The following is a 24,345-nucleotide window of genomic DNA, read 5'->3' as shown; positions in this document are numbered from 1 at the left end:
TCGTGCAAGGTGTCATACGCTTTGGAATACTACCCCCTCGCCAGTTCTGGCGACGGGGGTAGCATTCCACCCTCCTAGAGGGATAAGACATGTATGTAACTGTAACCCCGGTTAAAGTTAACCCGAGCCTCAGCATCACAAAATGGATGCTGCCACCACAGACACAAGTCTGACCTCCTGCTGCTGGGAGTCCTTCCAGCACAGGAGGCTTGGACAAAGGGTTTCCTGCCTTGGATGGTGCTAGCACCACCCCAGACAGGACTTTGTGTATTGAGGTAGGAAGGGCTGAAAGGAATTAGACATGCCTGGGGCACACAAGGTGTCCCTGTGCATACCCCGGTTCAAACCAGTTGCTGGGGCACTCCAGCCCCAGCTCTGGCGCGAAACCTAACAAAGGATAGGGGGTGTAACCACCCCCCTTCCTGGTCCCACCCATGCGAGGGACCTAGTCGTTAGTACAGCCCCCTTTAGCAGAATAAAGGTAGGAGCTGGTCCCATTTCAAACTAGATTATCCTGAACAACTCTACAAAGAAGAAACTCTGGACTTCGACGTTCTGCTCCACAGAAGACTGAAGAAATCTCCCTTGTGGGCAAGGAGTGTCCACCCTGCAACTGCAGGCACCATCAAGCGTCCTAGCGGTTCACTTTGTCGTCCTTCCTGCTGGAACCAGACCTCAGAGCCCGACGAGACCCGGACTTCCAGACCTCTCCGACCTCTACCTACATCTACAGCACAGCTGAGATCCGTGGGTGCGACGAGACACGTGGGACCGGCCATCTCGAAGAAACTGCACTTCGCTTCCAGCACGACTTCAGAGGCATCCTCGAGTAAGTGCTTTGGGGATTGAGAAGCCCCAGCCCCGAGCAGCTCCTGCACCGAAGACCAGCCCTCCAGAATCCACGAGATCTGCGTGGGGGCCCTTTTGCTTGGTTGCTGCTCGACGCGTTGTCTGGTCACTTGCCGGCTGGCTTGTGGCCTCCTAGACAACGATCCACGAAATCTACACCGCTGGTCTGGTTGCTCCAGACTGACCCTTGCTCCCTTCCAAAAGAGGAGCACCCCGGACCCTCCCGGTCCGCACCAGACGCCATTTCCACTCACCGCGTGGGTTGCCTTTGCCAAGGCCTGTTAAGTCCGAATCCGGATCCGACACCGCCGACAGCGAGAGCCTGCGTGGGACAACTCGTGCCTCCATCCTGGTCGTCGAAGACACCACCTGGTCCACGTGGCTGCAGAGTCAAGCGTCCACTCGTCACCTGATCGCGACGACAACATCTGGTACCTTCCTGGTTCCTCACCGGTCACTGGCTAGTGACTTTGAACATTGTCCCCTCTGCTTTCAGGTCTTCATCTTCCTCGATCCACCCTTGGATTGCACTGGACATCTTTCTCCTGGTCGCCTGCAGCATCTTTCTTCAAGGCCCCATAGACTTCGACGCGGAAACCCAACACTTTCACACCTATGCACCCGCAGCCCGTGGGTGAGGTAACGAGAGCATTTCGGTTCTCAAGGGTAGATTGACTCTCCTAGTGTCCAGGTATCCTGTTGTTTTAGTCCTAACTAGTTGGAACTGTCTTTTACTTACCTTTTCGTAATTTGTTCTGCCCATTGACTTTGTTCCGCATCTAGCGTGTGAGTGCACACTCTGCACACGTGCTACTTACCTAAGGTTAGGGTAGTGTAGTCCCAGCGATCCTACAGCCTCTGGGCAGCTTCATTTCCTCTATCGATCTCCTTATACCATTTACTTAGTATATGGTTTGTCGTGCCCCTATGGCACCATTGTAATTTGTGCAACTTACTGTATTTTTCCTAAGAGTACTGTTATGTGCTTAGCCCTCTGATCTCATAAAGAGTTCAGAGGTGTTTGTTAGTAATAAATATATTGTTTATTTTCATAACAACCTGTGTGGTGTCCTTTCATCTGGTATTCAAAGGGTTATATATGGTAAAACAGCTGGCTTCACATGCCAAAAGAGTTTAGCCTAAGACTGCTCTGTCCATGCTACCATTACCATAGCTGGTCTATAAGGTTGACTTACAACCAATCACCATAAGGGTTGTTTAAACTGATACAAGGTGATCACTAGAACTAGTGAGCATCATATATCAGGCCAACTTCTCACACCGAGGGTCTCTAGAAAGTTCCTTAAAGGCACGGTACCCATTTTGCAGACACATAATGGCAGCCTATGGGGGCTTGTTTGTCCATCCCTTCCTCTCTATCATTTCAAGGATTTTTGTGAAGGGAAAGTTTCTCTGTAGGTGAAACTTGACAGACTGTGTTGCATGTGATGTTGGTGGAATTTCCTTTGCATTTCTAGTTGAAGTACTGGACAGTGTAGCCTTACAGGTACAGGCTGCATTATTGTCTTTAATACTCTTAAGTGTCAATGCAGGACTGCACGGACGACAACTTAAGAGATAATTTTTGATTGCTCCGGGGTCCACGCACATGGGCGGGACTATTCACTAGATTATGACTATACACAGAGATCCCGTACTACAGAAGGGCCTCCACAGAATCCCACAGGCTCGAAGTAGCCCTGATCAACACACACAAAGTGTTAAGTGCCCGCAAGGCAGCACTGGAAGAGGCGAAGACATTACGTCCCCATGAATCTAACCACCGGGCCCCCCGAGACGGAGGAAACAGCACCACAGGCGAAGACGGAAAGGCATTTCGCAGTAGAGCGCCTTGAGTAGAAGTGTGGAAAGAAAGACAGACCGGGTCGTGCGGAGCAGGGCGATGGTGATGCAGCAGTGCCTGAGGCACCGGATCGCCAGTAGCAGGGCGCCCCATAAGAGAATTATGGAGTGCACTTCAAAAGGAAGGAACAACTCCTGTCCACCAGGGCCCTGGTGGAGAATTTCCAAGAGGTTGTCTGTGGGAAACGGAGTGACAGGTTCACCCATCCTCAGAATACCGGCCGCTGTGGAAATAGCCCTAACAAAGGCAACACTGGCCTCAGTAGGGTGCCGCGGAGGGGAAAGTAATTCCTCCGTTGGTGATGGTGGCAGACTGAGCGGCCCATCCCCAAGTCCAGGAGGGAGCGGCCAACCCCGGAATAGAGAAGGATCCACAGAGGAATGGGGAACCTGAGGGGCCCCAGGGGAGGGCGGAGAGGCCGGTGGAGAAGTGAGCCACGGAAAGAAGGGTTCGAGGATTTAGGCCGTGGGGACGGCGAAGAGCCTTCCCTGGAAGATGCCAGTGAAAAGGCAACAACACGGCGCCCTGTCTCCGGGGAGGAACACACCAACAGGTGACAGACCTCTGGAGAAGAAGGGACCTCAGGAGAAAAATCCAGAACCCGACGCGGCTCCGTGGAGTCCACCATCGGCGCCTGATCTGCGTCGACCCGCGCCGGAGGAGGCCTCCGTGGCGCCGGGCCGACTCCTGCCAACACGTGCTCTCCAGGAGAATGGGGTGAGGTCGACGTCGGAACGGCGAAGGCGCGGCGTCGAAAAGGCGCCGGCTCGACCTCTATCGGGGCAGCCGCCCGCGTCGAGGACCGAGAGGGACTCGAGAAGCCGCCCCAGGTCCCGGCCTCCACACGCGACTCCACCAGAGCCGGGGAGGAAGGCTCCCGGTGCCGGCTCGACCTCTGGTGAGGCAGCTGCCTGCTCAGAGGATCGAGGGGGACTCCGGGACAAGCCCGGAGTCCCGGCGATCACCTGCGACACCACAGGGAGCCCCGTAGAGATTTGCAGCGAGGCAGGGATGCTAGGCGCTGAAGAGGGGAGCCCCGAAGGACTATACCTCGACGACCCCACTCTCCTACGACCTGAAGCTGAAACCTTCAGGGCCGGAGCCGCCAGCGACTCTACGGAAGACCCCGCGCAAGGGATCCGCAGACGTCACAGGTGGTGGAGGAAGGGCCACAGAAGCCTGCAGCGCCGCAGCGTAGGTTGACATTTGGGACTCAGTCAGTCAGTCAGTCAAAATATCTTTATTCGATTTAGTTAAAAATCATACAAAGAAATAAAAACATTTCATACATTATAAAATATATACAGTGCAATTATTTACAAATCATTTACAACATGGAAATCATAGCATACGTGGGATTAATAAAAAGTAATTCATTTGATAAATCACCAGGGTCTCATGTCTTAGTATATACATTTTTACAAGGGTCATTAATCTAATGAATATGTTTTTTAATTCTAGTTGCAGCCACCAAGAAATTAGCCATACAAAAAGTAATACGTGGGTTAGTCAATAATTGTAAGTAGAGCAGGGCTGGTCTCACTTGGGTGAAACCAGCCTCCTTCAAAACCGGTACCTGGTATTTTTTCCTATGTGCAAAAACACGGCAGGTAGGGAGGCGACCGGTGGGGGCGCCTGTCCCGGGGGTAGCCGGCGCCCACCGCGGAAGGAGGACAGGGCCTTGGAGACAGACTGAAGGACCTACCAACTGGTGAGCCACGCCCAAAGGGCCGCGGCGACAGGCGATTCCACAGACGAAACCGGCGGCTCCTTGCCTCCGAGGTCGGGGACAGGCGCTGGGACGACACTGACCTGGACAAGCGTGCCGACAGCAACTTCCGGCGCTCCCATTGTGATTTAGGCTGAAGGTGCTGGCAGGCGTCGCAACTCTCCGAGTCGTGGTGCTCACCCAGGCACCACATGCAAATCGGGTGAGGGTCCATCGCCGACATGGGTCGTGCACAGGAGGTACACATCTTGAAGCCCGAAGGCATCCGCACACTGTTCCATGTAAGGCCAAAGCGTGAAAAAGAAGAGAAGGCCTGAAAACAGGCTAGGACAGAATCCGGATTCGCGTTGCACGTCACGAACGCAGACGACGTCAGGGCTGAGTCACGTGGTGCCGTCCCCCCGCCGCACAGGAGTGCTGTGGCCGAAAAGTTTTCAAGATCCAGTACCACGCCTGGGGGTAATTCTACGTTAAGGAATCTGCGGATAGTAGTCTCTATCAGATACTTTTCTTTTCCCGCACTGCATCTTTGATTGATGAACTTGGCTTAGCAAATAAAGCAAGCAGGCATCTCTATTGATTTGACCACTAGCTAATCTTCTGAATGGCTTTCTGTTGGGGGGCCATTCCAAAAAGGATGTATGCCACAATATTGAGTGAAAAATAATGTCTTACCAAATCGTATCCACGATATACACTGCCACACTATCATTAAAGTATGTACAGAAGCACTATTCTTAACTCCACATCTACGTACATTGAAAATATATCGTCATAGTATGCAGATGTGGAGTCAAGAAAAGTAGATCTATGATGACGGCTGGTGGTCTGACGTAAGTACGGGATTAGGTTCAAAAGGTTATTTTGGAATGAACACCTTTAACTCCCAGGCTTTTGTAAGTATCTCCAAGGAAATCAAAACCAGGAAAAATGCTCCACATTTACATTTTCTGTATGCAGAAACGTCAGCCAAATATCCATTAACAAAATAATCTGAAGGTTATATTGATCCAACAAAAGATCTGTACAAAAGCATTTTTGCAGTCGCAAATTGGGCCGCTAACGACCTCAAAATGTTTTTCCATTTGTACAGAGCACAAATTGCAATTCGGTAACATGTTACTGAGTCATATTGGTGTATAGCGATTCAGTATTTGGAAAGGGTGTGTTTAAGGCATCCCTTCCAAATATCAAATTGCAGTGCTATGTAGGAATGTTTTGCAACCGAATTATGATTGCAAAACATTCATATTTACCAACTCTTCAAAGGTGGTGGTAACTATTCTCAAATGGAAAGGGGCCCCACGGGACTCCTTTCCCTTTCTGAATATTGAAACACATATTTTCTAAGAGCACGCAGTGGTACCCGGGACCACTGCCTACTCTTAAAAAATGAAACAAAATGTTTTGTTTTATTTTTTTTAAACACATGTTTTCTTTTAAGGAAAGATTGCTTTATTAAAAAGCAAATCACAAACATGTTGTTCTGCAGACCCCAGCAGGCCACCATCCATGTGATGACAACAATTCCTAATGAGTCGCAAAATGTGACCTACCTCAATAATACTCCTAAGGTAGGTCTATTGCAACCACATTACTAACTTGTACATTTTTGTACATTAGGTATTGCAATTTTCAAATTGTGATACATAAAGAATCGCAATTAGGAACTTGCAATTTCTAAATTCTGCACATAAGGCCCAAAGCTCCCTTACAAATGTCTTGTGTCCACTAACTTCTACAAGATGCAGACTCTCGAAGGATACTCAGTTGTTAAAAAGGTTCATAAGGTTATATTCTATGGTTACTCCGAAGGCACTGGCTAGCTCACTGTCAAGCTGGGGTGGAGTATCTGGCCCCAACAACCTGGTGAGAAGGTCCAGCCAGCATAGAACCTTTTGTGTGGTTACATACAGCGATGTAGCAAGCCAAATATGGAAAATGTCTTGACCAGTCAGAGTAATGACAATCCTTATTTGGCAGTTTTTGTCAAGAAGGGGATCAGAGAAATAAAACTCTTCAGACAACATCTGAAAGTACATTCCCTTTGGAACATGATTATTGGCACCTGAATGCGAAGTTCCTACATTTTTTGTTTGTCATGGTGGTCAATAAAGTGATAATTTGAGTCACTGAGGCCAAATGAATATTGGAAAGAACACGGTTTTTGGCATACTTTCATTCTCCCTCTTCAGGTGCCTGATATGTTGGTCTGCTTTTCTGTTCTGTAGACATGAAAGATCAACAACCATTATAGGTATATATTCAGCCAAAACATCTGTGGCCACTTTGAAAAAACTATGGATTTTGCTAGCCCTGCTTTTTGAGATAATACAAGATAGTGGTGCTCTCTGTCTGCAGAAGTATGAATTTGTGGGAAACCACTGGAAGAAAGAGTTTTAGGATTAAGTGGGAGGTTCTCAGTTCAATTGTATTTGATGCAATATCTTTGCTTTAAATGGTTCCATTTTCAATGAGCAGAGGACACTTATGTGGGCTCCTTATGTCTCCAATGTTTCCATCAAGGCTTTCATAAAAATAAACAGAATCATCACTAATTTCAGAAAAACAACTCCTAGTAACATGCTCTTCTATGTATATCACCAATCTAGAGAGTGAAGAATTGTTCTTCGCCCTATTTAAATGTCCTAATTTCCTGTTGTTTGTCACCATTGGTCAGTCAGAATTAAATGAAGTTTGGGATTGAGGACCATGAAAAGCATAAGCCAGGAAGCTTAAAACAGAGAACAATTGCCTGACTGTTGATCTAGGCTACGTCCAGAGAAGATGACTCTTATCATAGGTAGAAGTCTGACATCTGAACGAAACAGATTTGTGATCTTTTTCTCCAATATTGCTCTCAATTATTAAAAGACTTGAAGAGGATTAAGGACTGACCTATTTTCAGTGATCTGCAAGCTTGAGTCTTGAAGCAGAATGAAAGTTGTCTGAAGGCTCTTTGTGAATTGAGCCAGCCTTTAGCAACCATCCATCTAAGTATGGGCAAGTAAAGATACCACTCCACAGAGGCGAGGCTGCTACTACTGCAGTGCATTTGGAAAATGCTCAAAGAAGAGTCAGATTTCATTCGGAATTGGATTACTTTTATTCACAATCTTAGTAACTCTATGTTTGGCTTACATATAAGATTGTGGAAGCATACCCCTTGTAAATCTCAGAATTTGGTTTATCAGAGCATGCCTGAAACATCGCTAGTTTACCATGAATACCTGGGAACACCCCTACATCTTTAACCCAAGAATACACATGGAGGTGCACAGGAAGTCACAGTAAAAATATAACATGAGCATCGAAAGAGAAGTTAGTGCTGGACAGCAACATCAGCTGCACCACTGACAACTAAGTCACTGCCTCCTGGGCGGCAGATGAGGGAAATGTAGGCGCACACTATGGGAAGAAAATTAAGCCATGTAGTACTGCTCAAAAAAGAGCAAGGAGTTTCCTGTACATACCCAAGGCATAATAAGAGCAAAGCTGAGGGAACAGGTTACTGGAGTCATTAGTCTTTCCTTTACAGTTACCACTAATGGTAATAACCAAAACAGTTCTGTTAGAGATGAGAGCTGTCATCTTGAAGGGTGTCTGTAAACAGTGTTTCTGATAGATACATCTGCCTTGTGGATTCCTCACCTTGTGAATATCCCCCTTGCGCCAGCAACGTTCGGAAAATTCTTTGTAGCACGCCGGCGTGGACGACGTCATAGGAGCACGGCACTGCGCGCGACTCCGTCTGATGTCACCGACTCCTCATAAGGCCCACGTCGGCGTGATGACGTCAGTTCCCTTTTTTCCGCGTCGTCGACGCTAACGGTTTCTGGGATCTTCTGCGATACTTTGAGTATCTTGTTACCATTTTGTGTTACTGTTTCTCTATTGAGTGTTTCTTCCTTAAAGAAAATGTATACCAGCTGATGGCCATGTTAAAATCTGCCATGAACTCACTACGGAATTCAGTTCTCGGTGTGCTATGCAAGAAAAGTCTCTCACCTAGGCTCATTTAACTACGGAAGCCAAAAGGGTAGACTAATTGAAAGATTCATATCATCCTTCAGTTTATTACTGAACAACTTGTGAACTGTGATTTTGATTATAGTAATATAAGCACCTACTTATGAAATGGTACAATAAAACATTGAAATTGCCAATATTCTGCAACTTTAAAATAATGACATTTTATGAACTGTTATTACTGTAAAAACTTAGAGATTAATTAGTGCTTTTAATAATAATGCAAAAACAACAGCTGATGGACAGAATGCAGAACAATGTCATACATTCACCCCAGTACAGAGATCTGGGCATAAATCCATCGTTTTTTTGCTCACCATGCCATTCCAGTTTGAACCCAGCCATATGCAAATCAGTCTTGACCCTGTGCCCCATGGCAACAGTCCAGCCCGAACTGCCAAGCCAGATCCTCGCTGGACTGGAAACTAGCACTAGAACTTCCCTAGAACTTAGTAACTCAGAAATCTACACAACCTACATATGTACCGCCATATACAAAATCATTTTAGCAGCCCGCTGGAAGGATACTGAGGCTCCCACATTTCAGGGATGGATCAATAGACTTTTAGCAACATATAAACAAGAAATAGCTATATATAAAACTAGAGGGAAAAAATCTAGAGCTAATGGGGAACTGGTCTGGTCCTCAGTGGCTAATTGGTACGAACAACAAAGGGTCTGAGTCTAAAAAAATTATTTAGACTAGCTTGAAATAGATGTCACTATTATATAGAATTGTGAATTGAAAAATGAGTTTATACTATATATTGTTTGTTCTTTTTGTAGCTATTTTCTTTTCAGTTATCATCATATTTGCCACAACCTAAATTGGAATTTGTACTAGCATTTGTATTTAATTTTTTATCTTCAACCTACATGCGTTCTTATATTATGAAAATTTTCTCTCTGTTTTATAACATCTATACTGTAACATATGATCAATTATGTATATTTTTTTGAACATGCTCAATAAAAAATTATTAAAAAAAAAAAAGGAAACAAGCATCCTAAGACCGGTTTCGGGCTTTCAACCCTCATCAGCCAGGATAGCTTGACTCCAGTGGCATGGAGAGCACGGGACTCACGTCTGAGCATACCCGTCCCGCTCGGGGTGACAAATACAAAAACAACAGCTGATGGACAGAGTGCAGAACAATGTCATACATTCACCTCAGTACAGAGATCTGGGCCTAAATCCATTGTTTTTTTGATCACCATGCCATTCCAGTTTGAACCCAACCATATGCAAATCAGTCTTGACCCTGTGCCCCATGGCAACAGTCCAGCCCGAACTGCCAAGCCAGGTCCTCCCTGGACTGGAAACAAGCATCCTGGACTGGAAACAAGCATCCTAGGACCAGCATTAAAATCTGCATGGTATAGTGCTATTCCTGAACATTAGTCAAACAAAAGTGTATTAGATGACACCAAGTACTACATGGTTTCAGAATAATACTTATGCAATACTAACCTTTCTTTATCATGTAGTGCAAAATTTGTTCAACTATTGATGCTACGTAGTTGGCATCCTGCAACTCAGGCAAATATGTACTCTCAGATGAAAATACCTCAAGCATTCTCAGTGGAAGTGCAACATTTAAACTGTCTTCATTGCAGTGTTGCAACAATCTGCAGAGAAAGTACAATTAGTACAACTGTTATAGAGAACTGCTTTCTTCACACCAAAACATCAATGTACGTTTACTAGATCTCAATTTCAAATTTGGAAGGAAGCAGAGAGATACCACTACCAATCAGCAACTACAGTTTTCAAGGGCAACAAAAATGAAAAATACTTTTGACACTCAAGTATGAATTCTAAGAGGTGGCAAATCAGTTTCAAAAGTCATAATTAATCATTCTGAGACATGGCTGTGACATTTTAGCCTTGAACGAGTACTTGATGTTGGAAACCCATTGCATGAGATCTTGTAAGCCCACTACATTCGTAAATAGATATAGGTGCAGGTGACAAAAGTTTTAAGACCCATTTAAGCAGTTAAAATGTTTCATCCACAAATGTAAAAGTTAGATTTAAACGACTCAAAAGTATAGTATTGTTACAGAAGCCTGCCTCTGGAAACTCCAACCTCTGTGGAAACAAAACTGGACAATGAACCCTGAGAAGTGGAACAGGCTTGCGGAACAACTTTATAATTTACGTGCGGTAGGGACATATGGGTGCGGTAGAGCTAGTCTTGGGGAGCACAGTTGGGGACACAGCACACAATTGATTTGTTGAATGGCGTATCACCTTTGTTATGTATCGACGTAGACAATAACGCCATGTCAATATGTAATGCCTATATATGTTTGGACTAGACCTCTTGGGCCATATTGTGGCAGAAAATACAATCAAATCGGTTTTGGAAAAAAAAGTATAGTATTGCAACGGTCTTGTGAGGTAAATATTCTAGTTCGAAGAGAATTAAGGTATGTCAGTGGAGTGGGACATAGATTGGATACCGACCTATGCTTGTAAAATCTGATACTGCTGATAATAGTGGAGGGGTATTAGTAAAATGCACCTGCACTGGTAAGGCATCTTGAGCAAGAATTTGGGACTTCTTTACTGACGCATGTGAGAACTATGTCTGGGCACTGTTTCATCTTATAGGAGTTTAATACTCTATGGAGATAACAAACTACGTGTTCCTTGGATTTTGGCATTTTGAGAAAAAGTATTGGACAGCTGCAAAGCATGTGAATGCCTCCTGGCATATTAAATTCTTCGGCAGTGTAACTCTGAGAACGCAGATGGCTAGCTCAGTGGCGGAAGTAGACTTGTCCTGAAAAGCAAGAAATAAGTTACTTGCCTGTAACTGCAACTTCTCCAGCATTAGTATTTTTCATAAATTCATAGCTGTCTGAACGGAGAATCACTAGACATTTTCTAAAATAGCAGTCAACAGCCAATGGAGTGTATTGAATACTCCACTCCCCATAGAGGCTACCGTAGTTCAGACTTTCTTAACACAAGTGTGCAAGGATGGAGTTTCATATATTTACATACCTGAACCAAAATTTATTTTATTTATTTATTTTGAAAGTTTTATATAGCGCGAACAAGATCTTCGCAGATATCAGAGCGCTTTACAGAGGAGGGAGCATATATACACAGATACATCAATAGTGTTAAAAGTACAGTGTAGTGATATCATAAACAATCAAGTAATTCAATTTCAAAGTCATACAGAATTGCAAAGGGTTCGAACAGGTAGTACAGATCAGTATCGAGTCTTTGAAGTTGATCCCCAGTAGTGGTTCAGGTGTATTTAGCCATGAGGATCGCTTTTACTTCTTTCTTGAAAAGTGTGATAGAGGGGATGAGCCTGGTTTCAGGGGGGAGTGAGTTCCAAATCCTGGGAGCCATTCCTGAGAAAGAGCGTTTATAGGTTTTTTCCTTGCGGAATCTTTTAGGCTTTAGCAAAAGATTGTTTGTGCCTCTAGTGATTCTGGAGCCTCCAGAAATCGTCAGCTTCTGAGCGAGGTATCTAGGTGAGCTCAGGTGGACAGCCTTGTGCGTCAAACAAGCGATTTTCAGTTGTATTCTGGCTTCAAAAGGCAGCCAGTTCAGGGATTTGAGGTCAGGGGAAATGTGTGAGTGTTTTTTTGATCCAGTGATGAGTCTCGCTGCGGCGTTTAAGGAGGCTCTTATGGGTGCCGTAGTAGCAAGGGGTAGACCGCAGAGGGCGGTACTGCTGTATTCTATTCGAGGTATGACTAGTGATTGTACCGCGGTTTGGAAGTCTTTGGCTGGAAGGAAGGGTTTAAGTTTCCTAAGGGTGTTGATTTGGTAGTTCGCTCCCTTAGTTGCTTTGTTGATGTGTTCCTGCATGCTGAGATTGGTGTCAAGTGTTATGCCTAAAGATTTTGCTGAGTCCACGATGGTGGGTTGAACATTGAGTGCCGTTAGGTGTTTAAGCCACATTTGTGCGGTAGTGATCTTCGCGGGAGGTGCGATCAGAAGGAACTCTGTTTTAAGGGCATTGAGTTTGAGATGATTCGCGGCCAGCCAGGATTGGGTGCTTCTGATCGTTGAGTTCAATAGCGTGATGTCTTTGGGTGATTGTAGTTTGAGATAAAGTTGGGTGTCATCAGCATACATGTGGAAGTGTACATTGGATTCTTGTAGCAAGGTGGTGAGAGGTTCGATGACTAGGTTGAACAAAGTTGGGGATAGGCAGGATCCTTGTGGTACGCCTAGCGATACAGGTCTTGGCGCGGACATCAAGTTGTTGCTCTTGAATTTCTGCGATCTGTTATGCAGAAAGGACGTGAACCATTTGAGCACAGTTCCAGATAGGCCCATTCTTGTGTTTAATAGTTCGAGTAAATACTCATGTTTGACGGTGTCAAATGCGGAGGAGAGATCAAGGAGGATGAGGAGGCAGGTATCGTTGTGATCTAGGATTTGAAGGGCGTCGTCGATTATGTGAGTCATAGCAGTTTCAGTACTGTGATTTGCTCGGAAGCCTGATTGATGAGAGTTGAGGAGATCAAACTGAGTTATGTGTTCAGTCAATTGTATTTGTGCGCATTTTTCCAGCAGTTTGGCAAGAGTCGGAATGTTGGTAATGGGACGGTAGTTGTTTAGGTCAGAGGGGTCGGCTGTCGGTTTCTTTAGCAAAGGTGTGACTTGACCAACTTTGAGGGAGTCGGGAATGGTCCCTTGCTGAAGTGAGCTGTTAATGATTTTAGTCCAGAGTGGAAGGAGCGACGGGGTAAGGACTTTGACAGCGTTAGCAGGAAGGGGGTCCGTGAGGTGATTAGAAGGTTTCAGAGTGCTGAGCAGTCTGCCAATTTCTTCTTCCGTGTAGGTGACAAAGGTTGACCAAGTGGCATTGTTTTTTGGATTAGTGGGTGCTGTGCAGTGGGGTTTGGGATAGAGGCTTGCGTCCATGAGGAGATCATTCTTTATGTTGTCAGTTTTTTGGTTAAAGAAAGAGGCGAAGTCTTCGCAGGAGGGAGCTTCGCACATAGTGTTGAGAGGTTGGGGTTGGTCTTTGGATTGTGTTCGGATAAGCTCAAACAGCTTTCTCGGACGATTTTTGGCTTGGTCGAGCTGACGGCTGAAGAAGTCTGATTTAGAGCGTTTTATTTTCCTGAAGTAGGCATTTCTCTTTTTCTTCAAGGTTTTTAGGTTCAGTGCAGAGGGAGCTGATCTCCAGGTGCGCTCTGCCATTCGCATGGCGCGTCTATCGTCATTGAGACTCCCGTCGTACCAGGGATTGGAAATTTTTGCGGAGGCTTTTTTTAGCTGCAAGGGTGCGACTTCATACAAAATATGAAATTAAAAAAAAAAAATCACAGTGGGTAAATAGGCCTACCTTACTGGAACAAATTGTGCAGACCTACTTGGCAAACCTCTCCGTGTAGGCAATAGTGCCTGCTGAAGGCGTGCCAATTCTTCCACACAAATGCCTTGAAGAAGTCTGGAAGTGGAATCCCTGAGGAGAAGGTGGGTGGTAAGGAGACACTTCTCGTTTAATGAGTTGCAGCTCTCCCGTGGATGGAATGGTTCGCTTTGGAATGGCAGAAGGTGATGGCTACTCCCATTCATCTGGTATATCCATGTTTCAACAGGATGCGGCCATGGTCTGGCTGGCTAAATGCAACAGAAAGCTGATCTTGGTCCTAGCATTGTAGAACTGCAGGCAGTGCTGTATGTTCAGCAAAAGTATACTATAATGATGCTAAAAGAAATTTAAAAAAAATTATCCCAACACCACAGGTTAGAACTTGATCTATCCCTTGCCTGAACGCATGCTCATATCTCTCTAACTATGGTCTTGCTCTGTTCTACTGGTTGCTGTCCACCTGGACCTTGTGGTCTGCTCTCTAGGAGAGATGCCCACACCTTGTTCCTGCTCAATGATGTTGTTGATATTGTTATACATTTCGCCCTGATCATAGTAAAGCGCTCTGATACAAGGGTCATGTTCGCGCTATATAAAACTTTATAAATACAATTTTAAAAATGATGGATCCTTTGGAAAGAACTCGAATCTTGCTGACTCTCCTGAATGACGTCAGTTGGCATAAAATGGACACTCTCCAGGCTCGAACTGAAGAGAGTGAAATGTGTGATGCTACAGGAAGGGATAAAGACAGGTTCTTGTTCAATATTATTCCTCAGATTTTTTTTTAAACAAACTCCCCTTCATTCTTTTGGAAGAGAAGCTGAGCCACGTGTATTAGCCAGGTGGTGAAGTGCAGTAAACTGTTTTTATACACATTCTTTACAATAAGGAACACCCAAATATCGTACCTATCACCGGAAAAAAGGGTTGAAAATGTGACCGCCACAAGAGTGCGTAGGAAAGAGAGAACAAAGAAGTCTTTATTTTTAAAAGGGAGTCTGACTTGTGGTTGCCGAAGTTTGTTGGGTACCAACTTATCTGAGAGATTTTTACCTTTGAGAAAATGGCATCTACTGGTGTGTTCAACTGTGCTGCTCTTATATGAAAGAACACAGGTCTTTTATTGCCTTTTCCATACCTTCTAAGTTGGATTTTTGTAAATTACTTTCTTGTTTCAATACCCAATAATTGGAGTGTTTCGGTCTAATGAACATTGGAACTCAACACACAAGTTACTACTTGCGTAACGATATGTCTGTAAGAGACATTAGTTAGTGATAGATTCCTTACCTTAGAATATTCCCCTGGCGTCAGACTGGTTCCGGAAAGTTTGCTTAGCAGTACCCCTGCGCGTCGGTAGGTGGCGTCGTGCAGCTCCGCGTCCGTCACTGGCGTCGTGAGCGCCGAGATGACATCACGGAGACTTTTTAGGCGCCACCCATGCACGCTAACGTCCGTTCTGTACACGACAATCTGCGCGGAAACGCAGAGCCATGCAAGATACTGACCATTGGTGCATAAAACTAGGACCCTAAAAGGGGATGCCCTTAACCCTAATAATCATGATGGGTGGGGCGGTAAGGTGATGGTCTGCCCGATGTGGAAGGGCGTAACAACCTTTGTCAGAAAAGAAGGACAGGTCCTTAAAACCACCTTGTCCGGATGAACAAAGGAAAGGAGGTCTGGAAGAAAGGGCCTGGAGCTCACTCACTCTTCTGTCTGAGGTGATAGCAACCAGGAAAGCAGTCTTTAGAGTGAGAAGACGTAAGGGACAGTTATGAAGGGGCTCAAAGGGAGTGCACATCAGAAAAGTCAAAATAAGATTTAAGTCCAATTGAGGCATTATGAAAGGCACGGGAGGAAACATGTGCGTAATGCCTTTAAGCAAACGGTTAACAACCGGGGACTTAAAAAGAGAAGGCTGATCTGGAAGCCGTAGAAAGGCAGAGATGGCTGAAAGATGACCTTTGATAGTGCCCAGAGCAGAGCCCTGCTGGGCCAAAGAGAGAAGGAACAGAAGAACCTCAGAAAGAGGGGCAGAAAGGGGATCCACAGCCTTCGCTGCGCACCATGCCACAAATCTGTTCCACCTGCAGGTGGAGGGACGCCTGGCTGCCAGAACATATCACAGACTTCGGGAGGACGGTCGAAGGTGTCCACTATCGCCGCTCAATCTCCACGCATGGAGGTGGAGGCTGGACAGGTTCGGGTGGAGGACCGTCCCCTGCTGCTGCGACAGAAGATCCTCCCGAAGAGGCAGAAGGATCGGGGGATCGATGCTCATACTGAGTAGCTCGGGATACCATACTCTTCAAGCCCAGTCCGGAGCCACAAGAATGACTTTGCACCAGTCGCGCCTGATCTGCTTTAGCACTCTGGGTAGAAGTGGTACAGGCGAAAAGGCGTACAATAGACCGCAGCTCCACTTGTGACAAAAAGCGTCTCCGAGCGAGTGCCGCCTTGGAAACTCCAACACGCAAAACTGATGACATTGCGCGTTCTCTTCGGTGGCGAATAGATCTAAACAAGGCACTCCCCACTGCAGAAAGAGACCTTGCACCACGTCCGAGTTCAGATGCCATTCGTGATCCACCATGCACCGGCGGCTGAGTTCGTCCGCCCTAGCGTTCAGAGAACCTGCCAGGTGTTGAACCACCAAGGTAATGCCTTGATGTTCCAGCCATGTCCAGAGGCGTCGAGCCTCCTGACATAGGGTCCACGACCCATCTCCTCCCTGTTTGTTGCAATACCACATGGCGGTGGCGTTGTCTGTGAACACCTGCACTACACTTCCCCGGACAGAGGGAAGGAATGCCTTCAGTGCAAGCCGGATCGCCCGCAGCTTCAGAAGGTTGATATGGAGCAGGGACTCCGCCGGAGACCAGAGGCCTCTGATCTCCGCCTCTCCCATGTGGTCTCCCCATCCCAGGAGGGACGCAACCGTCACCATTGTGTGCTCCGGTTGGTGAAGGGAGAGGGATCTGCCACTGACCCAATCATGATTCTTGAGCCACCACTGCAACTGCATGCAGCGCCCTACGAGATCTGGACGTGATCGGACAGGTTGCCCTGATGCTGTGCCCACTGGAGCTTCAGGTCCCACTGCAGAGCCCACATATGCCATTTGGCATGTGTCACCAGTAGGATGCTGGAGGCCATCAGGCCCAGAAGCCGGAGGGTCAGCTTGACTGAAACCCGGGATAGGGGCTGAAAGAGCGGAATCATAGCCTGAATATCCTGGACCCACTGCTTGGTAGGATAAACCCGAAACACTGTCGAATCCAGAACCGCTCCGATGAAGGGGAGCTTCTGAGAGGGACTCAGGTGCGACTTCGGCACATTGGTGGAGAACCCTAGCAAATGCAAGAGGTCGGCCGTAGTCTGGAGGTGGGTTACGACTGCCTGGGGCGAGCCCGCCTTCAACAGCCAGTCGTCGAGGTAGGGGAAGACTGACACACCCGACCTGCGCAGATGAGCTGCGACCACAGCCAACACCTTCATGAACATCCGAGGGGCACTGGTAAGGCTGAAGGGGAGCATGGCAAACTGAAAATGCTCCTGGCCTACCGTGAACCTCAAGTAGAGCCGGTGGGCCGGCATGGCGGGGATGTGAAATAAAGCGTCCTGCAAATCCAACGCCACCATCCAGTCTCCAGGGTCCAGGGCTGTCAGGACCTGAGCCAGAGTCAGCATCTTGAACTTCTCCTTCCGGAGGAAGCGATTGACGTCTCGGAGGTCCAAGATGGGGCGCAGGCCCCCTTTGTCCTTCTTGGGGACCAGAAAGTAGTAGGAATAACAACCACTCCCTACTTCCTGACCGGGAACGCGCTCAATGGCCCCCTTGGCCAGGAGGGCCAATACTTCCTGACGGAGAAGAGTCAAATGATCCCCCGACATGCGGTGGTTCCGAGGTGGCATGGTTGGAGGGGAGGACAGAAAGGGGAGTGCGTAACCTTGGCTGATTATCTGCAGCACCCACTTGTCTGATATAATGTCGCGCCAGTGGTGGAGGTGGTGGCTGATCCTGCCACCCACCGGTGTGGGGTGCTCCTGAAGCACGGATTAGGAAGGCTTAGAGGTGGAAGAAGCGGAGGTGGAAGTGGAAGTGGACTGACCCGCACGCTGGTTACCAGACCCACCCCTGCGGAATCCACGGCCACGCTAAGGCTGGTTCTGCACAGGCTTGCTGGAAGAGCGTGCCTGAGTGCCCCTGCCCTGGCCACGAAATAAACGGAACCCAGGCGTGGCAGGGTTCCTCCTGGAAAGACCCAAGGACTTGGCCGTGGCACGAGAGTCTTTAAAGCGCTCCAGGGCATTGTCGGCCTTATCACCAAAGAGGCGGGAGCCATAAAAGGGCATGTCCATGAGCGAGCTCTGGACATCGGGTGAGAACCCAGTGGAACGTTACCAGGCGAGGCATCACAACGCCACAGTCGTGGAAATTGCTCTGCCCAACGAATCAGCGGTGTCCAAACCACACCTGATGGCAAACTTCGCCACATCCTTGCCTTCCGCAATCGCCTGGGAAAGGACAGCCTGGACCTCCTCAGAACACTGAGGCAAGACCTCAGTTACCGAATCCCACACCGCGTGCGTGGGAGTAACCACCCAATAAGCAGGCGGTGTTAACCGACCGCAACCCCAAGCTGGCTGAGGAGAACAACCTCTTGCCAAATTGGTCTAGCCTTTTAGCGTCCTTATCCGGCGGAGCCGTGGGAAAGGCACTCTGCGACGTCGAGGCCTGAATGACCAGTCTCTCTAGCGTGGGGTGAGTGGTCAAGAAGGCGGGGTCACCAGGGGCCGGGCGATGACTCCTGGCGACTTTTTTATCCACCAGCGTACGGAACGGCGCCGAAAACGGCACCGGTAGGGGCTGAGCCGGAGCCATATCCCAATGCGGATCCCAGGTCTGAGCAAAATGGTCCGAGAACCGGGGCAGGGGTGGGATAAACGGCACCCAGTGCAGCGTCTGTGGCGGAGCAAAGGGCATCGCCGGGGTCGGAGCCAAGGGCGGCGCCGGAGTCCAGGGCGGCGCCAGGGCCGGAGGCTAGGGCAGCGCCGAAGCCAGAGCCAGCGGCGCTGCACCTCATGGCGCCGGAGCCGGCGGCGCAGGATCCTGTGGCGCTGGGGCTGGCGCCGGAGCTGCCGGGTCAACAGGATCTGGACACGGGACCGCGGGGCCCAAAGGTGCGCCGGCGGGAGCTCAGGGCCTAAAGAGGCGGTCCATGGCAGCAAGAAACTCTTGCATCTGTTCGGGTGTCGCCGACGGACCCGGGTATAGCGGGTAGGCCGCGGGACTCCCCGGCTCAAGAGGAATCGCAGGGGCGGAGCCCCTGTCCCCCTCGTCCGCCCCGGGGAGCGACGGGTGGACATCGGCGAGCGACACGCTTCTTTTACTTCTTTTTATGGCATCGCTTACCAGAATCTGAAGGCGAAGACTTAGAGCCTGAGGAGCGACGGTTCTGGTCCCGCGAGCGGTCCCGCGAACGGCCCCTAAACCCAGAGCGGCAGTGAGAGGAGGGCCGGACCTCCAGCAACTTCTGGCACCGCTCCTGCAAGGCCTTCGGGGCCATGGCTCAACAGTCCCGGGAGTCATGATCAGTCTCCATGCAGTAGAGGCACACATCGTGGGGGTCCGCCACCGACATGTTACGGCGGCACGACTCACAAGACTTAAATCCGGGCATCCCTACGTGCACCAGGAGACAAGAAGGGGAGACAAAAAGTCCCAAAAAGTAGTTATAAAATGACTGAGGTACGTGCTCAATCCGGATCTGCGCTTTCGGAAAAAGAAAGCACGTACGTCAGCGCGAATGGGTGGCACCTAAGTAGTCTCCGTGACATCATCTCGGCGCTCACAACGCCAGTGACGGACGCGGAGTGCACGACGCCACCTACTGACGTGCAGGAGTACTGCTAAGCAAACTTTCCGGATCCAGTCTGACGCCTGGGGAATATTCTAAGGTAAGGAATCTATCACTAACGTGTCTCTTTCAGATAGGAGATGGTAACAGAAAACAAAACAACCAGTAAATGGATGATCCATAACCTTCCATTCGCTCCCAGAAGGCTGTAATGTTAGCCACATAGCGAGGAGGTGAATCTTCATGCAAGACCACGTAAGTAATCTTGTGTCGCCATAGTTTGCAGGTTTGGCTACACTGAATAAACGGATCACCGGTGAAAAAAAAATAGTGTTATCACTTCTTTTAACAGGATTTGGTTTACCTCGGTAAAACCCCCTCAAATGTCTTCATAGAATTCCACAGGGGTAGGTTTATCTGTCCAGAGGACATTCTAAACGGACACCTCTCATCGAAGTAGCTGCAGTTCGGTACATTTGCCTTGCTCTTTTTCAGGCAAGGAAATGCTGTGGAAACCAATAGACTTAAGTATTTCTTTGCAGAACAGGCTACTAAGAAGTCAGGAGATGGTGTGTTTTGTATGAAACAAGAGGAAGCCTCAAGAGTTTTACATTTTTTTACACCCTCTTCTGTGGGTTGTTGGAAAAAAAAGTCATGAAGGTGTGTGTAGTTGGCTCCACTAAACATGGAACTAAGGCAGCCACTGATCTGGCTTGAAGCTTCAACCATAGTATCGTAGAACTACACAACCTCATGCACCAGAGTAAATAGTGAGTTGGTTTTTTCACTGGTTTGTTATGTCTTGAAAAGCAACAATGTCATCCATAAGATAGAAAAGAGATGGCGGAGAAGAATTTGGTTTACCAGCAGTATACATGCTCATATAGGTATTGTCAGTAAAGGTGTCAGTAGCAGTAAGAGGCTGCATTTACCTAGGCAAAGGAGGACGTATGTTATCAACTGGAGGATCATATCTTAAAGGCAATTTGCATCTGCCGGTTTGCTGTAGCACCAATGCCATGCCTTTTATCTGACTTGAGTTCTTCTGAATGATGTCGCAAGTGATACTCCTTGCTTTGCTTCTTCATAGGAATGCTTCCTAGAATGGTACTCCCATGCCTCTTTTACTTAGGCTCCAACATGTCATCTGCTGGCAGAGGAGGTGGCCCCGAGACCAGCAGCAGAATAAGATGCATATGAGATTGAGCCTGTACTAGGTCCAGGATGGTCGGACCATCTGGTCCCTGTGGAATGTGGACATAATCGTCTGCCATGGAGGTAAGAAGGAGATCCTTTGATAAGGGTTTTACAGGCTCCAGGAGAGAAGGAACAGTCTTCTTCCCTTACATGAACTGATATGGATGGTGGGGGTATGGCTGCTCGACGTATAGTTTCAAAAGGAAGGCTCCATGAGGGATATAGGATATCAACATAAAGAAACACCTCAATGGCAGCCAATACCTTGACTTAGAGTTAACAGCCTCAGTCTAGCAAAGGGTTGAATACCATGAATGTCTCTTTGTTGAACGCCTTAATATCAACCGTGAATGGACACAAAGATTAATCTGGAGGGGGACCCACAAAGTTGATCACACACAGGAAAGAAAAGAAGGAGAGGTAGCTTCTTGCTCTTTTGGACTAGACACTGTTGGACATGGAAGGTACTCATCCCCACTCGAAGGTACTCGCATTTCCAGACAAATCCTCACTTTTATTGTGGAGTCAGAATCCGAAAACTGAAGACACAGATGAAGATAGCTGGCCCATCCAAACATAAAGCAATAATGTTGAATGCAGAAACAGGCTTAAGAGTTAACACTTAAGTATCAAATGGGTAATAAGGTACCTACCACAGAAAGAACGAAAATGTAAAAAAAATCAAGTAAAAATAAAATATAAGAAATTGAGTTGTCAGTCGAAAACAGCTATGTGAAAATAGTGCTGTATGTAGGGATTTTTGAAACTCCATCCACATTCCTCAGCTGGCGGCAGAGAGAGTCACTGTCACACTATCAAGGGACTTCCAAATCATACAAGGGAGAAGAGAAGATATCCCCTATAATATGTCTTGATTTGCCATCTGTCCTGAACATTTGACTCAGAGGTTAAAAACAAATCTATCTATTATAATATTCAACTTTCCCAATCACAACATCAATATTTCTGCTTTCAAGATTATATTTGTTGCTTAGGTCTGAACCCACTATGTGGGACAAGCAAATTGCTTTATTGTTTGACATGTAACCTTGTTACAATCTACATTTTGATGTTATTGAAAATATTACCTGTAACCTACTTCACTAGGCCACAAATCTAAACCTAGATGAAGCAGTATAATTTGGCATTAAGATTCCCACTTATTGAAGGCATGGATTGCGATCAAGCAGACTAGAACTCCAAAGTTCTGTCTGACACCCATGTGTTCCAGCACAATTGTATATGAATAAAGTGTGATCTAATGTGCGGATTTTGTCCATTTAGCTTGGCACTGTCAGAGGATATATGCATTTTGGGGTGAAATCGTGACCACTCTGAGTGCTATGGTGGGGATCGAAGTGGAATGTACAATGAAAAACTGTTTGTTAAGACTGTTGCCCGGTGTCAAGGCGGGGAAACGTAAGTTCTGCGCTGTGGCACTGTTAATTGCTAAGAGACAAGTATCCAAGTGCTGGGAAGGGTAGAAGGTCCCAGATTCTAAAACATGGCTAAAGGACCTGACTTACTGCAGGGACATGTTGCACACCTACGAGGAGGAATTGCCCAGACGCTCACGCTCTAAGAACTATTGGTGTTATTTGACTGACTATCTATTGACCATTGAGGGGGATGAAGAGGAGGTTCACGAGGCTTGACTTTATGTGATCAACCCCCTGAAGCAACGGGTCTGATATGTTTCTCTTTACGCAGCTCAATGTCCTAGGCCTGTATTACACGCACTTACACCATGCTACACACGGTGGTTGTCGGAGTGTAGAATTGCCCAGGGGTTTTTAGGTTGATGGTTCTACATGTTCTGTTAAAAAAAAAAGGGGACTCAACACACCCCCAAAAATGAAGTTGCATGTCCAGTAGCCGTCAGCTGGTTCCGCATGAATGCAATCTATTGTTGTTATGATGCTAACAGATACACCGCTGGACCCCCGGGTTGCCAGTTGTAAGGCTGTGTTTACTGACGTTGTGCATCTACACCTCGCGGCCGGCCCCAGGGTTGTAGGCCAAAGGCTGTGTCAACTATGCCTAAGACACGACAATAAAGATCTTGTTGAACTTCAAAAAAAAAAAGGTGTGATCTAATGTAAGGAGAAAGAGACAATTAGGTGGCAGAGGGCCGAAAAAATTCAGCTGATTGAAATTTCTTTGTAACTTTGGCAGTTAATCCCTGAACTCCTAGGCTGTCCCAGGACATAAAAACAGCAGCTTCAGTACTTTACTGAGATCGGTATACAGGTCAGACAGACGCACACCTTGGGGCCCAGAAAATCATTGTATAGCAATTGGGGGGTACTGCATAGAAACCCTAATAATGCATATCTGGAAAAACCGAGGTGAAATAGCTGCCAGAGTGTGAAACTTGTTAAAAATGTGTACAAGGGCAGATTAGTAGTGCCTGACCACTCATGAACCATACGTATGGTAAGTTACAGGCCTGTAAGGGTTCTCAGGCCTGCAGGCAGAGGAACTTAGCTTCACTTTGTATGTCCTACCTGTAGGTCTATCATGGCTTTTAGGGGGGTTGCAGCCACCCCTCTTATCTTGGCACAGATCAACTTTATTTAGGTAGCAAGTTGATGAGCAGCAGAGTACATGATGACACTCACTCTAGATCCAGGTGAGAGGGGGGGATGGATGAAACCAGTTACTTACCTGCAAGAACAGTATTGCAGCTTAAGGTTCTTCAACATTCACATAGTGTGCTTTACTCTGCCATCTCATGGTAGAGTCGGGAGGTATTTAATAACACAAAAAACATATGGAGGGTCAAAGGGGAAATAATTTAATGACCTGTCAACTCATGCCCCTGACAACAACTTGAAACACCAAAAGAGAACACCAGGTCAGAAGTGGTGTACTGTCCTGTATAGTGTGCGGAAATCACACGGGCACACATTGTGAAAAAGAAAAGAGTCATTACTGCGCTATAGAAGTCCCATCAGACCACCCATTATGGCGGCATTTCATCATATGGGGATTAGTGGTCGTTCCAGGCATCACCTGGATCAATTCATGGCAGTGCATGAGTAGAAAATGACCAATATAGCCACAGTAATGCTCGAAGAAAATCATATAGAAAATCGTGCAGTGCTATTGAAGATGTGCTAACTAAAATTAACTACCCAGATAACTAATCGTGATTGATCTGGGTGTCAAGATTAAAAACACGCCTGGTAGTGAGTGAATAGGACTACCTTGTGGCGATGTGCAAGTGGTCGACTAGTTTCAGCTAACAGGAGAATTACTCCAGCTTTCATCAGGACCTAAAAAAATCATAAATGAAAAGCTACTGCAACCCAAGTGGGGGGGTATATACACATGTGAGAGGAGATATATTGAAACAATAACATGTAATATACTCATGGAAGTCATGTCTCCCCATTCAATTGGAACCCCAGTATCCACTGCTCACAGGAGAAGATCTTCTTCCTGTCA

General features: G+C 47.1%; 1 protein-coding gene across 4 annotated transcripts in view; it reads right to left on the bottom strand.

Moving 5' to 3' along the window:
* Nucleotides 1-24,345, bottom strand: part of UBE3C (ubiquitin protein ligase E3C) — a 1,218,167-nt gene that overhangs the window by 1,051,664 nt on the left and 142,158 nt on the right. For all 4 annotated transcript variants that reach the window (XM_086941492.1, XM_086941495.1, XM_086941493.1 and 1 more), the window contains one exon: nt 9,943-10,100. In XM_086941492.1, the coding sequence (XP_086797618.1) occupies nt 9,943-10,100 (158 nt within the window). The remainder of the gene's footprint in view (nt 1-9,942; nt 10,101-24,345) is intronic.

The sequence above is a fragment of the Lissotriton vulgaris genome, chromosome 10, assembly GCF_964263255.1.
Source record: "Lissotriton vulgaris chromosome 10, aLisVul1.2, whole genome shotgun sequence".
Classification (NCBI taxonomy): Eukaryota; Metazoa; Chordata; class Amphibia; order Caudata; family Salamandridae; genus Lissotriton; species Lissotriton vulgaris.
The sequence above is the reverse complement of the archived record's forward strand: the minus strand, read 5'-3'. Positions and strand labels throughout refer to the sequence as shown.